At 41.0% G+C, this 25,816-nt stretch overlaps 1 protein-coding gene across 8 annotated transcripts; it reads left to right on the top strand.

Annotated features, from left to right (window-relative positions):
- Positions 1 to 1,106: 1,106 nt before the first annotated feature.
- ubap2l (ubiquitin associated protein 2-like) lies at positions 1,107 to 25,816 on the top strand. 8 transcript variants are annotated; one of them, XM_082521424.1, is made up of 30 exons: positions 1,107 to 1,201; positions 2,471 to 2,608; positions 3,282 to 3,356; positions 3,950 to 4,060; positions 5,879 to 6,053; positions 7,080 to 7,181; positions 7,356 to 7,401; positions 9,839 to 9,883; positions 10,617 to 10,723; positions 10,991 to 11,050; positions 11,159 to 11,211; positions 11,511 to 11,596; positions 12,018 to 12,198; positions 12,432 to 12,630; positions 12,850 to 13,190; positions 13,610 to 13,782; positions 14,924 to 15,014; positions 15,331 to 15,370; positions 15,498 to 15,690; positions 15,811 to 15,874; positions 16,134 to 16,470; positions 17,401 to 17,489; positions 17,596 to 17,649; positions 18,387 to 18,471; positions 18,636 to 18,853; positions 19,825 to 19,930; positions 21,123 to 21,248; positions 23,326 to 23,393; positions 23,505 to 23,699; positions 24,279 to 25,816. In XM_082521424.1, exons 2-30 carry the CDS (start codon positions 2,513 to 2,515, stop codon positions 24,372 to 24,374), a joined length of 3,612 nt encoding a protein of 1,203 aa, XP_082377550.1. In that variant the 5' UTR covers positions 1,107 to 1,201; positions 2,471 to 2,512; the 3' UTR covers positions 24,375 to 25,816. The 8 variants fall into 8 exon arrangements, with proteins under 8 accessions (XP_082377550.1, XP_082377547.1, XP_082377552.1 ...); XM_082521421.1 differs by having other exon boundaries at positions 14,894 to 15,014; XM_082521422.1 differs by lacking the exon at positions 1,107 to 1,201 and adding an exon at positions 1,218 to 1,383 and having other exon boundaries at positions 14,894 to 15,014.

Below are 25,816 nucleotides of genomic sequence, written 5' to 3'. Positions count from 1 at the left end.
TCATTTTTTGTTTATTATTATTATTATTAGTAGTAGTAGTAGTAGTAGTAGTATACAACACTATGTAAAAGTATTGATCCAGCCCTGTGTGAAACAGATGCATAACTAAAAATCTAAAATACATTAAAATGCAGTATATTAGGAAAAATAATTCTACTATACTTGAAAGTTAATATTTGGTATAATCACCTTTAATTCTTCAACACAGCCTGAACTCTTAGGTTGTGAACAACCACTTTGTACCTCTACTTTTGTACTTTGTACACTGAACACAGTCTGAACCAAATATTTCAAATATGTATTTATCACTCCACCAGACCTGGTTCCCCTGACTTTCAGTCCAGGTCTTGTGTAATTTAGCATATCTCAAACTTTGCTCCCCCCTTTCCTTCATTAAGAGTGACTTGTTGACAGCCACCATTTCTGAGGCTTCACGAACAGTAGATGGATCATCTGAAGGACCAGATACATCTCTCAGGTCCTGTGTCAGATCTTTTCTGGATTTTTTCTTAAGGACGTGGCTTTTAGATATTTCTCATCTGCTGAAGATATTTTTTTAGGTCTTTCACTGCTTCACTGCTTCTATCCTCCTCATGTCCAGTTTCCTTAAAGATGTTTATAGCACAAGCACATCATGCTGAGATATGCCAAGTTTTCTGTTAGAAGCACTTTGGGAATCACAAAAATAGTATTTTATGTCTGTCAATTTTTGAATAGATTCAGCTAAACAAATGGGAACAAGCCATGTGTTTGACACAGGCTGCTGGAAACAAAGTGTCTAAAGATGCAATTCATAATTGGTTCTTTGTTGTGTGTTGTATGTTGACAAGGGCTGGACTAGAAATGAGTGAAAAAGCAGCCAATGTCCGGAGGACAACTTTGAAAGACATCAGAATGCCTGGAGAACTGGTGCTCACACATTATCACAGCATTTATGCATCCATATACTACATATGAGGGTGTTATTATGAGTATACTTGTGCATAAATATCGACTATTACTTGTTCATTTACACATCAGTTGAATATATTATTATTATTATTATTATTATTATTATTATTATTACTTCTCCAGCTCTGACATGTCACGTCTCTCCGCTGACGATATATTGCTGATCACGTGGTGTGGGTCCAGTTTCCTCGATGCGCTCTGCAAACCACGTGACGCAGCTCTCCGTGGTGTCAGAGTGGAAAAGAAACAGGTAAATTCACCGTCTCTCGCTTATTGTGTGAGCGAGTCGGCTCGCTTTATTTTTCTCAATATAGCTTATAACACTCGGGGTTCAGGATTTAAATCCTGTCCTAAATCCTACTCCGGAGGTCGACAGCGAGATTACTTGTCGGCCGGTTGTGTAGCAGTGTGTAATACTGAGCCGGGTTTCTGGTCAGTATTGCCTGTTATTTATTTTCATTTTAGCGGCCTATCGGCCTACCCTCAGCCTCGGCGGTTTTTTACGCCTTCAGCCCGGTCCGTGAGAGTACGCCGGGGCCACTGGTTCTAAATGTTGCAGAGCGGTGTCGCGGCTGCTAATTCGCTAACGTGGCTAATGTTTCTTGGCTAACCAAGAGGACGTTAGTTTGTTTAGTTAGCGTGGCTATCAGTCGCTAGCAGACAACCGGCGGCATCGGAGTGGCATGGGCGTATTTTTTTCTTCTTTGGTTCACCCGGTCGAACCCGAAATCTCCGTTAGTTGTTAGCGAGCTAATTAACTTGTTTGCTATTAAGCTAAGTTAGCTAGCGACGCAGCTTTGTGTAGGTAGGTATCACTGTTTAGTTAGCAGGTTAGCCGTTAAAGTTAGCCTCGTTGTCGCCATGAGGTGAAGCCGTGAGAAGCGGAAGCCCACCGAGACTTGAAAGCTGGATGCTTTCCCCTCAACTATTAGCTTGCTGGCTAGCATTTTGGCCATGTGGCTGGATAGTAGATTTGGATATGGTCGACAGGCCCTGTTTTTAGGCTTGTTTGTGCGCGAATCAAAACAGGGTTTTACGTAACATGTGCAAGATTAAGGAATCGATAGCAAGGTTAACAGTATACTGTGTGAGATTGTATGTTGTCCTTCCCCATTTGGTGTTCTCCAAAGTGTATATATGTCTGTTTTTTTTGTTTTGTTTTTTGTTTTGTTGTTTTTTTAAAAGACATTCGCTTGTTTGGTAATCTAGATTTACCTCAGCATTGAGGCTGTTTTGATGCATAAAGTGTTGCCTCATGTTTGAGTGGTAAATAAGTTAGTGCTCGTTTTCCTTGTGTGCAGCTGCACCCAGTTTACTAAGGAGCTCTTCCCTTTTTTGTCCTCCCTCGGGTGGCCTTGGTTTAAGACATGGTCTGGGAACAAAGGTGATATCACTGCCAGCTTCCAGCAAACCATTAAGCAACCAGGCAGTTTGAGGAAGTGGTATCGTACCATACGTGTGCGCGACATAAGTAGGTCACAAGCCCTTCTAACACTCCTTCTCACCCTTCTCTTCTCAGGTGTTATTCCTTTGTAAATACTGTTATTTGTATATACTGTAAATGATGACGTCCATGGGCGGGAACCGAGCCCGGGGCAACTGGGAGCAGACACAGGGCCAGACACAGAGCCAGACACAGCACAAGCAGAGGCCTCAGGTACCCTCTCACACTCACCACCTGTCACACTGCCCAGATGCTCTGTGATATGCACCAAGGTTGAATATACTCAGACAAGGGTTTTTTTCTTTTCTTTTTTCAACTCGTAATTACATACAAGTTTTTAGCTACAAAGTTACATACTTGTTACAGTTAGATTTGAGATAAGTATAACTTTAAAAATTCAGTCAAAACTAAGTCTTTATTTACTGAGTAAAGGGCTTTTGCAGATGATGCCATCCTCACTATAAAAGCTTTGGATAAGTTGGGGTGATGCTGCTGAGTAATTACAAGTCGAGAACAAAATCTCTGATTGTGAGCTTTTGGGATCACGGCTTCAGTCTGAAAACCCAATAGGGAACACAGTCTGACCAACTAATATGCAGGTTTGATGATAACAGTAAAAAGACGGTGGTTACTGTTTGTGGTATAGTAGTTGTGTGAAAAGGGTTATTTACAAGTGTTAGCATTTTTTAAGCACTGTAGTTGTTGTTGAAAATGGTAAATTAGTTGCAATTAGTAAACCTGAAGTGGATGCAAAGGTGCTTTCAATTTTTAATAATAACTTTAGTGCTACAGATTCTATTAACATCTAAATGTTATGTTTTCTCAACAATGCAAATCCTGTGTTTGCTGATGCAAATCTTGGATCTTTTTCACTCTCTTGGAACAGGCTACCGCAGAGCAGATCCGACTCGCACAGATGATTTCAGATCACAATGATGACTTTGAAGAAAAGGTCAAACAGGTGAGCAGATGCACTTTCTTTTTGTCCTGCTGTTTAGGTGTTCCTGCTCCTTTTGTAGTTGCACCACTTCATTTATTGACACGTGTTATATTGTATCATTTATTGTGCTTGGCAATAGACATGTATGTCTCTTGTGTTAGGATTTTTTTTTTAAGTGAACATATACAGGATTTAACCATAAATGATATCAGGCCTGTCAGCTTTAATGATCAAATCATTAATTTTGACACACTCATTGTCATCTAAGTTCAGAAAACTCAAAAAACAAGTCATCGTCACCTTCTGATAAGAGAGTTTACTTCTCAAAGATCAGTGTCTTTATTTAGGAACTAAAACAAGTGGATGTAGTCAGAGTATTCATAGAAAATTAACTTTATATACAATCTGTTGGTTACCTATGGTCTTGTTACAAAGTTACTGAATGTCTACTCAACTGCTGAATCTCAGCAAGCATGTAGTTAACCCTCTATACTGACCTTTTGATAAAATTAGATTTTTATTCTAAGTGTAATTAAAATAGTTTACTTTTTAACAAATGACACAGAGATGTCATGGGTCAACTCTGTCTGATTGTGAAAACCCTCCTTTTCCAGCTGATTGACATCACAGGCAAGGATCAGGATGAGTCTATGATCGCACTGCATGATTGCAACGGGGATGTCAACAGAGCCATCAACGTGTTGCTGGAGGGCAGCCCAGACACTGTGAGTATTGGCTTTGTGTGAAGGCTTGTGCTGTGAGCGCCGGATTCTTGTGAAATCAGTGCCACACTGGATGTTACAATCACATCAGGGAAAACAGTGGTTGGAGACAGCAGCACAACTAAAATTATTGTGACCAGGTTCAATGAACATGCAGCCTTTGAAATGGTTGCTTTGAAGATGGGTACCACAAACGGTCAGATGCCATGTTCAAAGTGACTGTGATGCATGAGCAGGGCGATAAGATGGCGCCAGTCTATCAGTTTTCAATTGAATGCGGTTGTGTACAGCGATACAGCACTAAACAGATAAATCATTAAAAAATCGTAAATCTGCTGTCGTCTTTTGCTGTCTAGATACAAAGAAGTTCACATTTACTTTTAAATGACTCAAGCCAGAACCTCATAGGTCTGAAACGCACATTCAGAAATTCCTCCACAAATAGTGATGGAGTTGCTGCAGGACGGCAGTTTAGTAGGTGCATGGGAACCTTGCATTTTTGTATAGGAACATAACCAGAATCCAACAAGTTGACAACCAGTTGAATCAAGTCCCCAGTTGCAAAGAGACTCATTGCAGACGTACAGCACTTGTCAGTGCTGATTGATTGCAATCTTTCTACATTTATAAATTAGTTAGCAAGTATTTTCAAACCTTTGCCAATCTGTCTGAGAGTTATTACAGTCAGTCTGAGTCAGGCTGTGATTGTTTGGAAGCGGATTGTCTTCTACTGGGCGACTGTGCATTCATTTTCCTGTTGAAAGTGGGTACTGCAGCTGTGTACATTTTCTGTGTTTTCTTTGTCAACGTGCCTCTTTTGCATCCCCTAAGTATGTTGTCACTGACCTGTTGAAAACCAGAAGGGGACTTGAAGGAGGGCAGTCATCTCCTGAAGTGGAGACTGCATTCACAGGGCATAAGCTTCCTATTAGTTTCCATAAAAATATTTGGGTTCTTCTTTCTGCGATGTTTTAGGAAATTCTGCTTGGTACGTTTGTTGCAGTGTCGCTAACAGACAGACAAACGGATGGCACAGATAACATATCATATCTTTATTTGGCTACTTAAATGTGTGTAATGTTTATCTATAAGTTATCAAAAAATAACTTAAAAGCTTGAATAATAATCTGACTTGTAGAACATGGTGAGAAATTGAAACTAGAGTAAGACTTTGAACAGTATCTTGCCGTTACACATTAATCACAGCTGATCAAGAGATGCTATGCCCTTTGGATTGTCAAATACTGGTTCATTGGAGTAAAGACTTTAAAAGGAGTTTGATTTATACGGCTTGGTAGGGAATAAATAAAATGAACAACATTTCCAATTGTGATTTTCAACTAGCTTCCACAGCTTCCACTAAACAGCTTCTTAATGCACTGTATGTGAAATGCGATCCCAATCAGATTCAGACATACGTAAGCTTAGTGGCAGTTTATGCTCCCTGTTGTTAATCTCTGTGTATAGCGGCATGGCACACATCTGCAAACAGGTCCGTTTTTACAGGTCTTTGTATGATGCATAAGTGTGGTAGCATCACATTTTCCAGATGGCACAGAGCGATATTGCTGCAACCGATGGAAAAGGAAGAGATATTCGTCAGAAAACTATGAAAAGGCCGTAATGGTCACATAGTTTCCTGTTTTGGCCGAGGGTCTCTAACAGTGGAAAAAAAAATTCAGATCATCACCATATCAACTAACCTTTCATCCATTTCAGTGTGTGTTTTCCATCTTAGTGAAATGTGCCAAGACAATCAGTTCTGTAGTATTCTGATTTAGACGAGCATCATTGTAATGCTATATTTATGTATTTCTTAAGGACTCCTGGGAAATGGTGGGAAAGAAGAAAGGGGTGTCAGGTCAGAAGGAGACCAGCCAGGCAGAAACTGGAGACGAAGGAAAAGAGAACAGAGAGAAAGGAGGCGAGAAGGATGCAGCACGTCGCAGAGGTGGAGCTCCACGCAAGGGACGTGGCGCTAGCAGGGGACGAGAGTGTAAGTCTTTAACTCATCCTTACATTGATTTGCCTTCTTCTACAGTTTGATCTGGAAACGTTAGTCAGTGACTCAGTTTTTACAAATGGGTGTGTCTGCCAACACAATAGATTTTTCTGACCTTGAATTCAAGTATGAAGGGATTGAACAAAAATATTGAGAAATTTGTCATTTTTATACACAGTCCTGTATTTACAGAGGCTCAGATTTAATTGAACAAATACCATTATAATTTTCTGGTTATTTAAGGCTCTGTTGAAGTCAAGATCTGCTTGAAGTGTGGAGCCAGTTGAGATTACCAGAGTGTGGACCTTCATTGTGATCTTTTGCCAGGCCTTTATTGTATCTGTCTGCAGTTCTTGTTTATTTTTATTGGTCTTTACATCTTTAGTTTTGGCTTTAGTTTGATTTAGGTTTAGATGAAGAGGTCAGCTTGGCTGCTGCAGAATATTAAAAAAACAAACAAACATTTTGCCCTCAACTCTGAAAAGAAATCATTGAACAAATGGTCACTAACAAGGTGGTTATTTTATCAAATTGCATGCTGTAAATGTACAGCCTGAAAGATTTTTTTTCTTTGAATTTCATCATGTTTCACAAGTCAAGGAATGCTGTTAATTTGAGTCATGCCTGTGCTCTGTCAGACTCAAGTTTATCGAGTCATTTTGTAAAAAAGGCTTTTTGCTTTTGTTGCCTAAAGGGGTTCATTGAGAAAAGAAATGTATGGTTTGCATGAACAGTTGCTTGCTGGCTTATTTCGTCATTTAGATGAAGTTGGATACAGAAAGGTTGCACAGGTGCACCAGAATTCTGTAAAAATAAAAGTGCAAGAAAGCCTTTTAGAACTTATTTAAACTGCATACATCGTCATAGGAAAGGGGAGCCAGCACCTTTGTCTGTCCTTTTGATTCTATCTGAGGGGCTGTTAAGGTTCTCAAACATTAAGTTTTATTTAATTGTCTGCTGTTTTTGCACGCGCTATTGTGTCGAAATATGAAGCCATTTGCTCTCTCTTCATTACTCAAGTTCGTGGCCAAGAGAATGGCTTAGACGGAGGCAAGACTGGAGTAGCTGGAAGAGGTGCAGAGCGAGGCCGAAGGGGAAGAGGCAGAGGAAGGGGAGCAGTTGGTAAGTAATCCTCTTTACTGTTCTTTGAAGGACGTGTGTCTAATCAAAACAAGGGGTAGCTGGGATTTTTGGGATTTTTTTTTTTTGCAATGCATACATAATCTGCTGGCTTCCTTTCTTATGGCAAGATTTGTCGAACTGAGAAACTGACACACAGTCTCGTTCTGTCCCCAGGAGCATCTGGACGGCGAGGAGGCAGATTTTCGGCACAGGGCATGGGGTAAGGGAATACCTGCATTGCCTAAATCGAGAAGGCCTTTTGTTCCACTTTTACCTGTTGCTATGGTCACCAGAGAGCAGGACCCCAGCCTATTGTTTAGCATTAATCCAAAGGAGGGAGGACATACATCAGCCAATGGGACGGAACAGCGTGGGCTGAATATCTCTCTTCAGAGTTTGCAGTCTCTAAAGATTTTATTTAGAGTAATATTTGGATTGATTTATGAAGAAGACTGTCAGGGACCGAGCTGGTTTAGCTTTACAGTTATATTAAGCTCTCTGGCCCCAGGCTGCAGGATTATTCAGTTTGTTTTGCTTGTGTTCTTTAGTCTCTCTGAGCGCAAAAGGGTGCAGTTAATACGCATGTCAGTTGAACAGTTAGGTGTCAAAACAGAGGAAGTGCTTTTTGTGCTGACTGTGATGGCTTTCTCGACTCATTTGATTGTCATTAATTGGGCAGTGTATGAGTAAGACTTGTGCTGTCATAAGACATTTCCTGGATTAGGTTGTGAGCAGTCAGGTATGATGTGACTCTGGGTGTATATGTGTGTGCGTCCTAACTGAATGGCTCCCTTGCTGGAGAAGCCTGAATCTGATGTTCTTACAAAAACAGTGTGTTTTGAAGCTGCTGTATCAATACAACAAAAAGCATACTTGCACATGGTTTTAACCTATGGGAATGACTAGAATGTAAAATAATTGCTCTATGATGGTGCAAACGATAACCTGCAGTACGATCTTTATGGTCTGTGCTCTCTGAGCCTGTGGAAGTGTTCCAGTCTTGGCTGTGTTTGTTTTGAGTGTTGACCTAGATATTGACTTGCATACTCAAACACTATAATACGCTTTTCATACAGATTTGGGGCTAATGTTTTAAAGTGCTGGCTGAGACGTTTTTGTGTTACCTAAACTGTCCTCACCGTCAGCACACAATAGTTCTGTTATTGCTTTTGCTTCTGGATGCTGGCAGACACTGTTTACCAGCTTTGCACCAATGTTTGTTGAGAGAAGTGTGCATGGCTTTAAAGGAAACTGCCTTAAAGCAGATAAAGTACTTGTTGCTGTGTGATAAGATGGTGATTTTCAGACCTGCTTGTAGATGTGCGTCACTGATATTTTATGCTTTTAATAGGCAACGTATGCTATTCACCTCACATTTTGCTTTCAGATTTCATTGAAATTGAACTAAACCCAAAAATTAATACTCGGGTTTAAAAGGGAAATGAGTACCACACTTAATTACCAATGAATAAGCTGATCAGATAGATTTGTTTCAGAGTTGATGTGACGGTTTAGATGATTCAAGGGAAGTTGGTAGATGATTTGGTTATTATCTGCATGTGTGAGTCTCTCTGTGAAGTAATAGTGCTTTCAGTCTCTTTAATGGAGCCACATTAAAACCGGCAACCCAGATTTTGGTAACATGAAGACTGGATTTATCACTAATGTAGCCTGGTTCAAGGTGTGTTAAAATGACTGAATTGAACACCTATCCATTTGTTAAGAAATGCAAATTGTAATCTTTGGGTTTTTTCCTGTCTTTTCTGGACAGAAATCATGTCACACCACCCACCACCCATTTTTGTTTCCATAACCCCATTTTTTTAAAATCACCTATTGATTAGTGTCTATTTAGACAAGGTTTTCCAGGTTAAAAGGGCAGAAAGTAATTTCGCACCTCGGATCTGAGAACACCGTTAAAGTCCCACATTACAACTGACTTTTTTTTTTTCCTCTGGTGTTGCATTCAACTAATTTCTTTCTTTGTCTGCAGAAAAGAAACTGAGGGAAGAGATTGAAATCCACTCTGTTTCACACATATGGGATCATTTTATGTTGACATATATAGAAACCCAATGAAACAGGCTGATATATGTTTACAGCTGTAAAAACTGTAGTAAAAGTGTAGGTTTGCTTTGGTGGGGTGTTTGTCAGAATCGAGGCAGTTAATTTGGCGCTGTACAGAGTTATCACAGAGTGTGTATGTGACATTCTCAACTTATTAGGTAAATGAGAATGAGACTAAACAAGAGACTGTGTGATTTGAGATGGATGGAGTTATTATGCAGACCGATGCACCGTGTGTTCAACAATAGCTTTGAGCTCATGTAGTTGTGTGATTGAAGGTGTCGATGAAACTGCTAACTGCCATCATCTACCAGCTGTTTTTTGTTTGCGGCTGATTTATGAAGCCTATACGTCAGTTCAGCTGGGTTTCTTGTGTATTGACCCACTATGACTAAAAGCACACTGGCTTGCTTTGCATTGAAGAGTGATTGACTGGAGCAGAGTTGATATTAAAGTACTGGCTCAGGCAGCTTGAAGGCCTTTTGCTTACGCTGCTGTAGCTGTCGATGGTGGTGGTGGATAAAAAAAAAAGCTTTTTCTTTTACTTTGTTGTTCATCTTGTAATTGTTACCATTATTTTTCTTCTAAAGCCAGAATGATAAGGGGCCCAGATATGATATTGCAGGCAGTAGGAGGTGAGTGCATCGCCTCTTGTGTGTGTATGTGGTGTTCTTGCTTTCTTTAGGGAGCCTTTGAGTGCTATAAAATAGGATAATGTAATAGCAGACATTAAAACACCTCATTCTATTAATAGGATATCAAATGGATATGGCCTTCCCTTAAAATTTGTCATTTAATATGCTCATCCAAGCTATAAATGCATCTTGATTTGCACAGGAAGGATCTTTGACAAATAATGAAAGCTGCTTGGCTTGGCTTCACTCAAAAGAAAAGTGTTGCACTTGATCATGTTGCTAGGCTGCACCAGCTGTAATTTCCTCAGCATACATGGATGTGTCAAAATAATGAAAGATGTTTCTTGCCAGGAAAGAGTCGTTGAAAAACTAAAACAGTACTTAGATGCTTCCCCACTACAACAATGGTAGTTTCACTGCTTTAACCAAGTTTTTTTTTAGGATTTCTTTTACATATCATTTCCTGTTGCAAATTTGGTTTTGTTTCTGAAGTGTTTTATGAAGTAAAAAGCCTAATGATGTCAAAAGACCACTGCAAGCAGACAACCACCTTAATCAGTTGTGGTGTGCACCTCATTAAAACTTAATTGAGCGTTTGCTTCTGCTCAAACAGGGCTGACCTCTAGTAGGTGAGTAGGTAGTAGCTGTGACTTATGCAGACACTCCTTCAGTTGTTGGGGAAGTCATTAGTCCATTCATTCACTTCTTGACTCCTTATCACTATGTTTCCCAGAACATTCAACCCTGCTGACTATGCGGAGCCAGCTCAGACAGAAGAAAACTACGGAGGGGGCAGTACCTGGAACAACACAGGAAGCGTGGAGCTAGAGGAGGGAGCTAGTAAGTGAATTTATTCCACAAAGGTCACCCTCCAATAAGAGAAGTTAATCTTATCAATTCAGCATCTGTTTAACATCCAAACTATTTTAAAAAGCATGGTTAGCTTGCCAAAGAAGCTCTTGTTGTAAAGACTACAAGGATGGTTTGCTTGATAGTTGAGACATACACACATTTCAGACATATTGTAATGCTCTGACTAAAGAATGATCACTTCCTCTGGTAACTCTACATTAGCTTTAATCTCCTCACCTCGGTCTCTGTCTCCAGGGTTGGAATACTCTGCAGGAGAGGGAACAAATTATCCACCCAAGTTTGATTCTGCTCCTGGTAAACCTGTCTTCACTCCCCTCTTGATTTTTTTTTCTGCATTCCTTATTCTGTTTGAAGTTCTTTGTTCAACGTGAAATCACTGAACTGTTTCTCTTTCACTCACAGGTGCCTGGAGGTCTGCCACAGAGGAGTGGGGCACTGAGGACTGGAATGAAGATGTGAGTGTTTTATTTTTACCTCAATCACATTATTTCTTTAACAAAAACAGTACATTGTCCTCGAAGAAGTTATAGTTCAGTATTAATGATGGTGATAGCAGCTCCATGGTGTAGTGGTTTACATATTTGCTCGTACCTTGCCAGGAGGAACTTGCGTCAACCCACTAAATCAAACTTGTGGAGCTGCTGTGGCGACCCGTTGAGAATAAGGGAGCAGCTGAAAGTAGATTAGAACTGATTCTGATCTGCACACTTGAACAGAACTAAAACTTCATCTTCTGCTCTCCTTTCCTCTGCAGCTTTCAGAGACCAAGATATTCACAGCTTCCAGTGTAGCGTCAGTGCCTCCGCCTCAAGAGAATGTTACCATCACTAAGGGACAGAGGTGGGTCACTTACACAATTTATTACACTGCTGCTGAGCAAATTGCTTTTCTGGGAATTGATGAAGAGAAAAAGAGCAGTCACTGTTTTGTAACCTTCTCTCTTTTTTGTGGACAAGGTTATAATTGATTTCTTGATCAACTGATTTATGAATGAGTTGATGTTCAGAGAATTATTGGCCATATGCTTGTACTGTTAGTTATCAAGACAATATGCAAATATTTAATTACTTATTCTGCTAGCTGGACAAAAACGAGCAGTGTTAATATCGCTCACTTGATACTTCTGTTGAATTTAAATAGTAAAAAAAGATTAATCAAGAAAACAATGAAAATGAATGCAGCTTTACAATAATTAACCTATTTTTATTGAAACTTTTTATAGGTATCATAATGAATGGTTTTTTTAAATTTCTTGTTATAGGATTGATCTCGCGGTGCTCCTTGGGAAGACTCCACCATCTTCTTCCTCAGAGACAGAAAATGCCCCCATGGAGGCCACCCAGCCCCCCTCTTTGTCCCAGTCACTGGTTTTCAGCAACTCCAAGCAAGGAGTGCCCCTCTCTCAAACATCCTCCAGCACCCCTTACACCCAGCACAACATGGTGAGACTCTAAAGAACAAAGCATGGCAGTTTTTCCTAACACTGCAGTTAAATGTACATTGCCTCTCAGATAGCTCACTAATGCAAATCATCTTTTAACGTTGATAAGTCCACCACTTCCTCACCACACAGAACACGGGCGAGTATAGTGATATCGCGGCATAACTGCATTATTGTGGCTCAAGTATTTATTCAGTTGGAATAATGGTCTGTGTTCTTCTACCAACACTGCAGGTCAGCATGCTGAGCAAGGGTTTTGGGGAAGTGGGGGAACCTAAAGGAGCCAGCACAGGGACCACTGGGTCCCAGTTTTTGGAGCAGTATAAAACAGCCCAGGCACTGGCCCAGCTGGCAGCCCAGCATTCCCAGACTGGACCCCCCAACACAACCCCTTCATCATGGGACACCAGTGCTGCCTCACTGGGACAATATGGTGAGATGAGAGCCTTTTTTAAATTACTCTGAAGATAAATTATCTGCACACTAAATGCTATTGTTATTAAATGCCTTGCTGTAATATGTGAAGTGGTATATTTCATAATGATTATAATTGAGCTTTTTACTCTTCTTTTTTTTTTTTTTTCAATTTCAGTACCACAAAATACCTGCTGAGTTTATTTTTTCTGACTTTTGTCCCCCCACTATTGTCTAGATATGAAGGCTCAACCGGAGTCTGCAATTCATACGCCCTTTACAAAGAGGCAGCCCTACCAGGCCACCACCTCAACCTCGTCCATGTTGGATGTTTTCCTGCAGGACAAAGGCCTGCCTCCTTCCTCTTCTGTCTCCTCATCATCTTCCTTACCACAACAAACAACATCCTCCCCCCATGTGGTGCCTCCACCTGCTTCCTCCCTTCCTAAAATGGCTGGAGTCCCTTCTCTAGGTCAACAAGTTTCCCCAAGCTCCTCAGATGCCCAGGGTTCAAGTCCTCTGCCTTTGCAGCAACACAAAATCAAACAGCAGAAGAAGAGGGCCTCCATTAATACAAAGGTGACTTTTAATAAGAGATTTTGAAAAGGTGCCCAATAGAAGCTATTGAAAACAGACTGGTTTCATGTAGGGATGCACTGATCCAAATGTTTTCTCTTCCAATATGATGCCAAAATCTGTGCGTTGGATGTGAAAATGCTTCCAAAACAGGTGACAATTTGCTGTTGGCTTCTTTCATCCTGTGTTAGATTGCCCACATTGCTGTGTGGTAAACATAGAACAACAGAATTGAATTGCGTTGAACTGAATTGATCTTCCTCATAGATTGCTGTGTTGTCACCAATACTCGATCTAGTTGTCTGAGGCAGACAGATATCCAATTAAAATAGCACACCAGTAGAGTTTGTGTCTTATGTATGAAAGCAAGCTTTCAGTCTTTGTGGCCTTAAAGAAAGCAAATTGCTTTTGTCTTTACTCAGATTCCAGCAATGGCAGTGGAGATGCCTGGCTCAACAGACATCTCAGGCCTGAATCTTCAGTTTGGAGCGCTGCAGTTTGGGTCTGAACCAGTTCTACCAGAGTACGAGTCCTCCTCTGCCACCACAACACCAGGCAACCAGGTCCAGAACAGTCTCTACACAAGCCCCAGCAGGTTGGTACTTCCCAAAGCAAAGCTCTTCCTGTACGTAAACAGGAAGAGCTTGAATGGAGGACAGTACTCTTAAAAACCTTCCTCTCAGACCTGCTAGTTGTACTCAGTGTTGTGCCATCTGCTGTGCAACCAGCCAACATAAGGATAGTTCATGTTAGAAAGTTTATGTTGACACAGAACGCTGTGGAATGACAGATTTTTGTTTTTGATTCAAGAACGGTTCTCTGGAGTAAAGTTTTTCTTGACTTTGTAGTCCTGTTCATTGACAGTCATTTTGCTAATGCTTCTGGGCACTTATTAAGCGTGCCTATGCAATATCACGCTGCTTATTATTTGTTGGATTTGTTGTTCTTCTTATTTTGCTGCTCCTGCTGTCTAAATGGCAAGAGAGCTATAACTTTAAATAGAACTTGGATGTGTATAATTTATTAAATCACCTGTTAAATCAGATTTTTTTTTTTTTTTTTTAACTTAAGTTTGGGGACTTTGCCCCCCAAAATCTTAAAAATTCTTTTGTCCCCACAAGTTATACTTACTGTCTGCATGTGCACAGTCATGAAACTTAATGGAGCAGTCCAAAGTGCATGCTCAATCAACATCTCTAGCTCATCCCACCAGAGCAGGAGCCACATCAAAACAATATTGATACAGTGCTAAGATAACAACAATGTATGCACAAAACATGTTGTGAACCTCACCTGTGGGGATGCATCAGTGCAACAACTCAGTTTGGCAGTTGTGGGCAGGCAGGCTAGCTGCCATCGTTGACGCACAAATTTCTATTCAGGGTTTTAGTCGAGCCTGTCTCTCTCATAAAGTCTAACATTTTGTACCGCTTATTCAACAGTGTTTGCATACTTTTCTGATTGCCAGGAATACTGAATTATTTTACCAGTTATAACTGGACTTTTAAGAATTTGGCTTTTGATGTTGATTTTATTTTTTCCCCACACTCTGTTTTACTCAGCACTTCTTTAAAGGTTAGATCAATTTTTGGTGTGTGTCCCAGTCTATAAAACTCATTAAATTGTAATTATCATCAGTATTCAAGTCAGAACCATTAATTGAACCCAATTAACTTTGAGATTGTCCATTTCATTGCAATCTGCAGTGAGTCAACTCCAGTTCTCTCCAACTCCAGCCAGATGGACCTGTATGATCAGAGACCATCTCAAACACGGCGTTACCCTCCTTCAGTCTCCTCCTCCCCTCAGAAGGATTTGCAGCCCAAGGTAAAGCCAACACTTTCCTCTTTCACTTGATCTACTAAAATGTTAAATACCCCATTTTTAGTGAAGTATTAAAGGAGGAGTGACTGGGGACAGCATGCTCAACTACCACCTGCTCTGTTATGCAAAAGCCTTTTAAAATAAACTCTACTCTTATATTTCTAAATTCTTTTGTTTTCCATTGTTCTCGTTGTAAAGTGCTAGTGGTTTTTAAACATGGGCTGTATTTGATATCTGCGTATCAAATAAGCTTCAGCTTTTTATCAATGGCCTGTCTCCATAGAAACCTGTGAGCTCACGTTCATTGTTGGTTTTACAGAATGGCTTCAGTTCAATACAGGCAGCACAATCCGTGGAAGGTAAGCGTCTGCTTACTAGTCAGGTCATATTTTCTGGCACATTTAGCCCACATACACGTTTCCTGAGCATTATTAATTGAGTTTTGTTGGTTTTATTCCATCCGTTTCTCTTTTGCTCTCTGCACAGCTGCAGCAGGCTCTGCAGTATCAGTCAAGCCGGCCTCTGACTCGGTCACGCCCGCATCGGTCTCCAGCATGGGCACTTTAACAGACAGCAGCTCAGCCTCCTTGTTGACTGCAGCCAATCAGACGCCCCTTAGTGCTCTGGGTCACAATGAAGACTTGCCTCCAAGCAGCATGGCCCCTCCTCAGCACAACAAGTGAGATGCAGTTAATCTCTTAAATCTAAATTATGATTGGTGTTAACCTAAGTGTCAGTGAATGTGATGTGATTTGCTGATAAGTGTAATAACCCCTGTATATCCTGTGTTCTTTTACAGCTCTCACCCATCACAACAGAACAGTCTGACTCCATCTGTCCGGACATCGAACTCAGGCTTACTGGTGAGCACTTTGTATGCTCGTGTCAATTTTTACATCAGAATCAATTGTACTTATTTTTTTTTTTTTTTTTAACAAGTCACAAATGAGTATGAGTAGCTTATGCAGGAGGTTGGGTCTCCCTCCCCCACTCACTCAGTGTGAGCATTTTTCAAAGCTGCATTTCCTGTGGTGGTAGATGGACACATTATATGTTCATTCACTCTAATGGAAATGTAATCTCATCAATCTTCGCCGCATTTATTATCTTCCGCCCCTACAGCATCCCAGCGTCGATGGAGACTCGAGCCTGCACTCTTCATCCTTCCCTTCCTCTGTCTCAGCCGTGCCGTCTTCATCAGTCCCCTGCTCCTCTTCCTCTGTGGCTGCTGCACAGGTGTCCTTAGGGGCTCCTCAGGCCTCCTCAGTGGGCTCTGCCACAGTTTCAGCTCCCTCGGGCCTAGGCCCCGTCAGCAGTCTGGCCATGGGCCTCAACACTGCCTCTATGGGTGCCCCAGTAGCAGCAGCTGCCGCCGCCACTGCTTCAGTCTCCACAGCGGCCTCGACCATTCAGTCTTCAGCATCTTCGTCATCAACACGCAGCTCTGCAGCATCCTCAGGTTAGACAACACAAGCACAAATATATCAAAATGTAGATTCAGTTTAAATTGTGTTTGCTTTTCACTTTTTCTGCATAGCTGACTTTAAACTGTGCAGTCAATACCAGTGATATAATTATAAGCTTGGTAACTTGATGTGAGGCCTTCACAATAACTTGGTGGTAAAATGGACAGTCAGTCGTTTACTGTATGCGAATCCATTGTGGAGCTTCTGTTACAATATTGCCATTGATCGGGTCATGTGGTCTGGCTTCAGAGAGCACACACAAAGTAGAAGAAAAGAATAAAGGAAAGCATTAAGTAGAGCTTGTCTGGGGTGTTAGGCCGTTGTTTAATCCTTCATTTTGACTAGATTTTAGAACCAATTGAAGTCCTTAAGAGTTTAGTGGTTACAGTTACACAGATGATGTAACCTTCGGGGCATATTTTGTGGTCAGGTGGCAGATGGATGCATAAATTTATGTTGACTTACAGTAGAGCAACTGTGGTAAAGGATTTCTTGGGGAGTTTGTCAGAGATCGTCTTTGATTAAAGTGAGTGAGTCATGGGTGTTTTGTTTTGTCTGGGATTCGATCTGGTTTTCATTTCCTCATCATCACAGGTGTGCTTTTCATGATTCTGACTCTTTGGTTGGTCCCCTGAGGCTTTTTCTTTCACACACGTAGAGTGTAATCTTTGCTGCTAAACAGTTTGTCACGTGTTTTACTGCAATGTTTTCATTTATTATTTCTGCTAAAGGCAATGTATTTGTAATACTTTGGTTATGTAATGCAAGTTGGTGAATAATTAGAATAATTTGGTTGCTTAGCGCATGGGTAGAATTGTCTAGCAAATACAGGCACAGGTGTATTTTCATTGTGATTATGAGGCTTATATTTCTGTTTTGCAAATAAATGCATTTTATTGGTTTATTTTAATTTGTGCATACAGGGAAAGCACCTCCAAACCTTCCACCCGGAGTGCCCCCTCTACTGCCCAACCCATACATTATGGCCCCTGGACTACTGCATGCCTACCCTGTAAGTACTGTCAAAGTTTCTATGGCCTGAGCTTCACATGTACTTACTAGATTTTTATTTACTGTGTTACTTACTCCACACTAACTTGATTTACTGTTCTTTTCAGCCTCAGGTGTACGGCTATGATGATCTACAGATGCTACAGACAAGAATACCGCTGGTAAGTGTTGTTTGTGAAATGTGTTTAGCTGCTGCAAGAAAAATAATGTTATGCACAGTTAGGAGTGTAAAATTACACAGCATTGTCAGCTTTGTATGACTCGGGGTTTAGGTGTGACTGTTCAAATCTTCAAACAAGTTGGAGTTGTTTTTGGGGGGGTTGGTTTTGTTTGTTTGTTTGTTTTTTACTGCAGTTACTTGAGGGCCAAATCCCTCAAGTATAAAATACATTAACTACACATTACCTGTGCTGTATTTACGGTTTGTCTTAAATGAACCAATAAAATCAGCAATGTAGTTCCATCTCTACAAATTGAGAAATCCCCGGGCTCTCTGTCCTGGTCGTTGTGTCCTTGGGCAAGACACTTTACCCTACTGCCTACTGGTGTTGGCCAGAGGGGCCGATGGCGCGATATGGCAGCCTCGCTTCTGTCAGTCTGCCCCAGGGCAACCGTAGCTTGCCTCAACCAGTGTGTGAATGCGAGAGTGAATGAATAGTGGCATTGTAAAGCGCTTTGGGTGCCTTGAAAAGCACTATATAAATCCAATCCATTATTATTATTATTATTATTATTATTATTATTATTATTATTATTATTATTATTAAAGACGGGCTCATAGGCAACAGTGAACAGTTTAGAAAAAATGTTTACCATTACATACCCATCCCAAGTTATGTGATGGTATGTAGGCACTCAATTTCTTGTGTTCTTATACTGTAATATTTTTCTTATCCAGGATTATTACAGCATTCCCTTTGCAGCAACACCCACAACAGCACTGACAGGCAGAGAGGGCAGCTTGACAAGCAACCCTTATTCTGGTGAGACACTTTCTAGTTTTTAGTTTTTTAGCTCCATTAAAAGTCTAAAAGAGTGAGACAGACTATCTACTACTATGTGTGATTAGAAAATATCATTTTATTTTAAAAATGTATTATTTTACTGCTATATCATGTTTCAATCTTTTATTCCCATTTTCTTTAAGGTGACTTATCAAAGTTTGGTCGAGCTGATGCCTCTTCTCCGGCTCCAGCTACCACATTAGCTCAGACACAACAGAATCAGAGCCAGACGCATCACACCACACAGCAGCCCTTCCTGAATCCTGCGCTGCCGCCAGGCTACAGCTACACCAGTCTCCCGTACTACACTGGCATGCCAGGATTGCCCAATACCTTTCAGTATGGACCTGCTGTGTTTCCGGTGAGAAATCTTAATATCCAAAATGATTTAACTTTTTCCTTGTTTGCAATTTCTTAGCGTTATTATATAACAACAAGCAGTTGTTGATTTATTTATTAATTTTTTTTCTTTTCGTGTGGGTATGAAGTCCAGTGCCTTATATTTCCACCACTAGTAGATGAGGGGAGTAGATTAGAGTATTAGAGGCTCATTGTATAGTTTTACTGAGAAAGAAACAAATGTTAATTGAAAATACAAACCTGTGAGAAGTAGCCAGTCAGAAGAAAATTGCCTTAATGGGAGGGTGGCCTTAAAAGAACAGGAGCTATAATCTCCTCAACAACTGAGGGGCTGCACCAAGCCCCAGTGTATCATGAGTAAGTATTCTACTCTTAATAGTGTCCAACAATAAAGATAAATTGAGTATAAAAGGCCGCCTTTAAATTAATTCTTCCCTTTAGACAGTGAGAGACAGAGTGGCTTCTGTCAGCCTGTGGTCATCTTTGAAGATGTGTTGCATATTGAGCTGGCAGCTAGCAGTGATGGGAGAGTAAAAAGCTACTTACTGTAACAAGTACAATCAGTTTATCTTTGACTTCAGCCAGACAAGAGGCTGCAGCTCGACCTCTACCCGTCTTTCTAGTAGCTTTGCCTTAACGTTAAACTTTTCTAAAATAGAAAAAAAGAGGGACTAATTTCTTGTCAACGATTTAAAAGTTCACCCTAGCCAGTTGGAATTAAAGCCAAATTTGTGATTGTGAGTGACAGAAACACTGGCCTAAACAGGTTCCTTCAACTTGCCTGATATCGCTTCGTTTCAGCCCCCGACGCTGCCTGTAGCCTTTCCTCTGGTGGCAATATGAGAGCGATTTAAGCAGTTTAAAAAATGCATTATCAGAACCTGAATGTGTGTTTCACCAACATGATTGTGAACTTTTCACATTTTCCTTTGCTGACCTCTTGACTCTATTTTTTTTCCCCCGCCCGTCCAGGTGGCTCCTACCTCGTCAAAACAGCACGGTGTGAATGTCGGCGTCAATGCCTCGGCCACACCCTTTCAACAGGCTAGTGGCTATGGTTCCCATGGATACAGCACTGGTGAGAGCCTAAATAATGTTGAAACGGCATGTTTACGGGGTTGTGCTAGTATACTTGGACACCGATGACTCTGTGCTGATTCTCACAATGAGCCCATTGATTTTCCCATCGGTGGAGTGCGTATTTCATTCGAGCGCTGCAACATCTGCAAGCATAAACATGGTGCTCATGTAATGGCCTTTGTTATTCTTGTGTCAAGACACTTGCTCATGGTTTATGAATCATTCTTGTGACCCGGATGTTGACGTGAAAGTTTAATGTTTTCATGACCAGAACATGGTTTGGTGTGTCAGAAAACGCATCTGCATCTCATACAGTTTCAGTGCCTGTACACGTGAGGAAAATGCCTGAGTAATTCTTCTCTAACAACAAGAATGCATCTTATGTCACTTTTATTTAAGGGTGTCTTTAGATCAAGTATATGCTGTCTAAACAGAAAGGGATAAGGGGCTTTAAAAGTGGCATCTGGCTGTACCAGTTTACAAACGAACAGGGTTAGATTATGGGTTTCTCGCTTTTTTCCATGGCTTGCTTTGCTCATCTCAGAATGCAGTTTGCCCCAGAGCTTTACTATCCACCACCTCGCCTGCACACACCTTCATGTTGAACACATCAACACATGAAGCCAACGTCTTCCTATTTTTCCCAAAGACTGACATTTGAGACGATATTCTTTCACCGGTTTTTATATATTCTATCCAATCACTTCACTGAGGCTGTCGTTTACATACTTTATTCATCACTCGGTATCCACCTTTAGTCACAACATGTGGAAAACCTATTTGTTCTAAGCTGCACCATCTGCTGCTTTCTGCCATTACCCAACTCAAGCTCACTCTCCACCCCCATACACACGCCCTGCCTGCCCCCTCACTTCCCTCACCTCCTCCCCCTCAGACTTGGGTCAGATGGTACCTGCAAATGACGTCAGCGTTGATTCTGACCTGCTTGTTGTACCGGACGGACAGGTTTTGCCACACAGACGCTGCAGTTGGTATCAAAGTTCTGGTTGTTACAGCGGAGGGAACTTGATACCGTCTGCATTGTCCCAACTTGGTAAAACCTGTCCATGTGGTCCAATTTTCAAACAAAACGCTATGAATCATTTGCAGATGCTATCTGAGGCAGGTCTGCTTCCCCTGCCTGGTGTGTCTAATGCTGTGGGCTGCGGCTGTGTGTCTGACTGTTGCAGGCTATGAGGATGTGGGCCAGGCTTCAGGGAGTGGGGATTTCTGTAAGGGCGGATACGGCACTGCCGTGGCCGCTGCTGCTTCTGCACAAAACAAGCCAGCCAGCTCTGTCACCGGGCCTGGAGTCGGTGAGTGCCGCCACATGCCAAATTAAACCTAAAGCGAGAGAGAGAGAGAGAGAGAGAGAAAAACCAACCCTGTCCCTCCCGTCTTCCTCCTTGTGTCACCAACCATCCTTCTCCCCCCTCTTTGCTCTCGTTCCCTTGCCTCATCGCTGCTGCCTGCAGGAAGACCTGTCACACTACATGTGCTTTCAGATAGTCCAGTGCAGCCTGCCTCTTTTACAAGCCTTGTTTGCATTTCTTTACCCATTTTCTGCCAGGGTAACTCATCATCACTCCAATGTACTTCTATGTAAAACAGCTACACTGTGTTTAGAGGTTGTTTTTTTTTTTTTTTTTTTTTTAAAAAAAGGTCGTATTAACATTATTGGGCTTCTACAAAGTGATTGCGAGTTACTCTGGTTGATGCTTTCCCATTTTCCCCTGTGTTGCTTGCTCTTCACTCATGTTCTCATTGCTGGTGTGTCCGTCTCCAAAGTAAAGAGTTTGCTGTCCTGCGAGGGTCGTAGTTTGCAACCAAGGACAGAGAGGGCAACAAAATCATCTGTAGCACTGGTGATTGGTCAGAATAACGCCGTGTGTGACTGAAATGTTTTGTCAAAACTGTGTGCACTGAACCAAACCTGGTACATAGGAAGTTCTGCTTATTTCTTTGAACATCACTGACCATTATTGGAGTATTGAAGTTCAGCGTTACCTAATTAGATATGATGACAGTGGATACAACGGATGACATCGGTCACTCGCTCAAAGGGAAATCTGTCATTTCTGCAGGAGTTGTGATAGATTTCATTAATGACTTATTTGTTCTGGATTAAAAAACCCTTTATTACCTTGTGAGTGTACGAAGCAAGAAATGCTGCATTTAACGAGCGTCTCGTTAAACATGCAACTTGTCAGTGTAAAAGTGTTTGGACACTCAGGATTTTAACACATTTCTGTGAAGCTTCCACACAACACAGGGCTGAAATGAGTGCTTTCAGATTAACAGAGTCTCATAAGGTTGAGCGTCTCTCTAGCTGACAGTTTCTTTAGCAGCTTAAAAGCAAAACAAAAGTTTAAAAATCCATCACTTGTGTTATCTGCAGAAAAAATGACAGAAACATTTAATATCACTTGTATACAAGATTCTTCTGCTTTCCAGCAGTGCCAAGACTTCAGAGCAAAATATCTGAGAAACCTATCTTTAATCATTCATTCATTGACTTCTGTTAAAGAGAACTAAGAGATGTATTTTATTTTTATTAGTCTGTTAATTTATTTATTTATTCATTTTTTTGACAAGTACAATTTACAAAATGATGAAAATGCACATCTGGTTACTAAAGTTGTCTTCAGAATAGGGATGCACTGTACTGACCATCTTTTATTGAGTGTTACTGTTTTGGGGGAAATGGAAAAAAACAACAACAAATTAAAGGGACAGAAAAAAATATCTTATCCTTTGTTGGGCAAATTGTCGTCTTGTTTTTTCTGATCAGATGTCAAAAATCCAAAATCATCAATTATATTTTCATACAAGACAAAGCAAAGAAGCACATGATTGTCACCAGTTATATTTGGGTAATTTTCTCTGAAAATGTTGAAAATAAATCATCTGTAATTAGAAAACTGGGACGGGACTAGCATTTTGTTTAATATCCAGAGTCTCTTCTTTTTTGGTAAGCTGATATCATAGAGAGTTAAAAAGGAAGTGTCAGAGCAAACCAGAGCAACAGTAAGACCAAAGCCTGAAACATACACTCAGCTACACCATCTTTCTCTGATTCCTCTTCCTGTTCATCTCATCCTTCCTCATCTCCTCAGTCTCTTTGCCGTCGTCACTAAAGGGAAATTCTGCTGAAATCATCTATGGACTCGTGCTCACATAGATGTTCATACTTGGAATTTCCCAGTGTTCTTTTATAATTTGGATTCCCCCCCCCCTCATAGATAATGTCTATACATTAATTTCCTTGTTGTCCATCGACCCAGTATCATCTGTGCTGGTTGGAATCAGAGCGTAACCACGTGGGTGGTTACTGTAACATATTCGGTTTAACAGTTAATGAGCTCAGTTTGTGTCGTTTCCCCCTCTCTGCAGGAGTCTCTGTGACATCAAGCAACACAGGAGTACCAGATATTTCAGGGTCTGTTTACACAAAGACGCAGGTAACTACAGAAATATTTACTCGCAGGATATGCTTCTGCTTGTCTTGTAGCAGCAAACAAAAAAACACTATAGTGGCCCAACTGATTATTCTTCTTCCTGGTCCCCTGCAGTCGTTTGAGAAGCAGGGCTTCCACGCTGGGACGCCAGCCGCATCATTCAGCCTGCCCTCTGCGCTGGGCAGCGGGGGCCCCATCAACCCTCCTGCCGCTGCCGGCTACGCTCCAGCTCCATTCATGCATATCCTGACACCACACCAACAACCCCACTCTCAGATTCTGCACCACCACCTGCAGCAAGACGGACAGGTGCAGTGTGTATATATAAATGCTTACGTATTTGAGGTCATGTGATTTTTAGAAACAAGCTGAGCAAATAAAAACATATACAGGCATTATTCGTTGACAAGGAAACTCCACCCAGTGAGTCAAATAGTAATGATCAACAGTCTGAATGAGCTCAAAAATGCATAGGCTGAAAGTAAAAGATGGAAGTGTGTCGACATCAGTTTCCCCGAGCGGTGACCAATGCAGCGTCAGCTTTAGAGCCTGAGATCGGGTCGGCTTGACCAAAATTTATGGTCAATGCTGAAAAATGAGTGGGTGACATCACTGTAGCTCCATCTTTTATATTCAGGCTGTTAACTAGTTGACAACTTCCAGTCTTTTTGATAAAGCACATTCAAAATAAATGAAGTAGCACTTCAGCATCATGCAGTCAGACTGTTATAAGTAGTAATACAAATCTAGTGAATTGCCTATAAAAGATTTGTTGGCAAGTTCATTAAGTGTTTGTGGTTTCACCGTGACATTAGCTGTGCTGCTTTTAGGTAAACACATGGCACAAAGCGGCAGCTCACTGATGAACTTTGTGACTCTCCTCCACAGAGCGGCACTGGACAGCGCAGCCAGAACGCCTCCATCCAACAGAAGTCTCAGATCAACAAGTCGGCGTACAACAGCTACAGCTGGGGGGCAAACTAACATCCACTCACGGGACCTCACCCCGCGCAGTGTCAAAAAGCTGGGAGGGGTGGGAGGCTCTTCACTCCTTCGGCAAATAAGTCTCCACGTATAAATCCCCGCTTCCTCCTGCAAAGATTTCCCTCCAGTCTCTTGGCCCAGCACTCCCACAGCTCTGACCGCGGTCAGAGGAGGTGCTGTGCCGAGAGAACGAGCACTGTTAATGATGCATGGATGGATGGGTGGGAGGGACAGGAGGGGCTTTAAAAGTGAGGGGCGATCGGAGATAAATGGTGATAGAAGCAAACCATCAAGAGGGTGAAAATACTAAGTGTTGGGAATTTGTATCGTATTAATCTTCCCGCCCCTTGCGCCCCCCCCCCCCCCATTTTTTTCCTTTCACTTGTAACATAGAACTGTTTTTCTAAAAGAATGAACGTTTCCTGTATGGTCTTTTTTTTTTTTTTTGTCTTTTCCCATTTTTTTCCCCACTGAAGGGGAGGAATGAAGTAATCTCTAAAAGGGGGTGGGGGCAGGCTGGTTTTGTATTTTAGACCCTCAACTCCCTGTTACTTAACTTTTTTGCCGGAAATTCTTCCCTCCTGAACAATTTCCAAACACAATAATTTGCCGTTGACTTTTTTTATGTTTTGGGGTTTTTTTGTTTTTGTTTTTTTATGTCATTTTAAGTTTGCAGAAACAATTCTATAAATTGGTAGAGTTGTGAAGTTTATTTTTTACCGAATATAGATATATTATATATAAAGACATATAAGCAAGCTCACTGGCTTTGACTGTGAGGAAAAAGTGTGTTTGTCATGTGACTGCGTGCATGTTTGTACACACGGGGGGACCATGGTTGCGTACTGTGCTTGGGTTTTTGTTTTGTTTTTGTTTTTTTTGCCTAGCACAGGTTTTCCATTATCCAACACTTGTACAGAAACTTTTCCCATTAATTATAAATATTTCATAAGGCCCCTCTTATTTTGAAAGATGAGAATGATTTCCAAGGCCAATACACACCCGGTCTGCCTTCCAGTGTGAATAATTTTGTTTCTGAGGCCCTCCCTGCCCCGCCACCTGTCCCCCCAACATTGTAAGGAAATCTGCAGCATTGAATACTGATGGACAGAATTGTACTATGGGTTTTTTCTTCTTTTTTTTTTTCTTTTTTTTTGTCAGTGATTTTTTTTTTTCTTTTTGTACTGTGCGTTTTAAAAAAAAAAAAAAAAAAAAGTTTAAATGGATAAACTTGTCTTGTACATATATAAAAAAAAAAAACAAGTACTGTAGTCCCTGTTTGTTCGATGGCTTTCTTCTTTTCCTTCTTAAATCCTTGCAGACTTGTTAGCTTTTTTGTTTTTGTTTTTTTTATTTTGTAAAAATATATAAATATTAAGTAAATAAACAAGAAAAAGACATTTTCATCATTTTGGATGTGAATGTCTTTTTAAGAAACTACA

The sequence above is a fragment of the Aulonocara stuartgranti genome, assembly GCF_965226115.1.
Source record: "Aulonocara stuartgranti genome assembly, chromosome: 22".
In the NCBI taxonomy this organism is placed as follows: Eukaryota; Metazoa; Chordata; class Actinopteri; order Cichliformes; family Cichlidae; genus Aulonocara; species Aulonocara stuartgranti.
The sequence above is the reverse complement of the archived record's forward strand: the minus strand, read 5'-3'. Positions and strand labels throughout refer to the sequence as shown.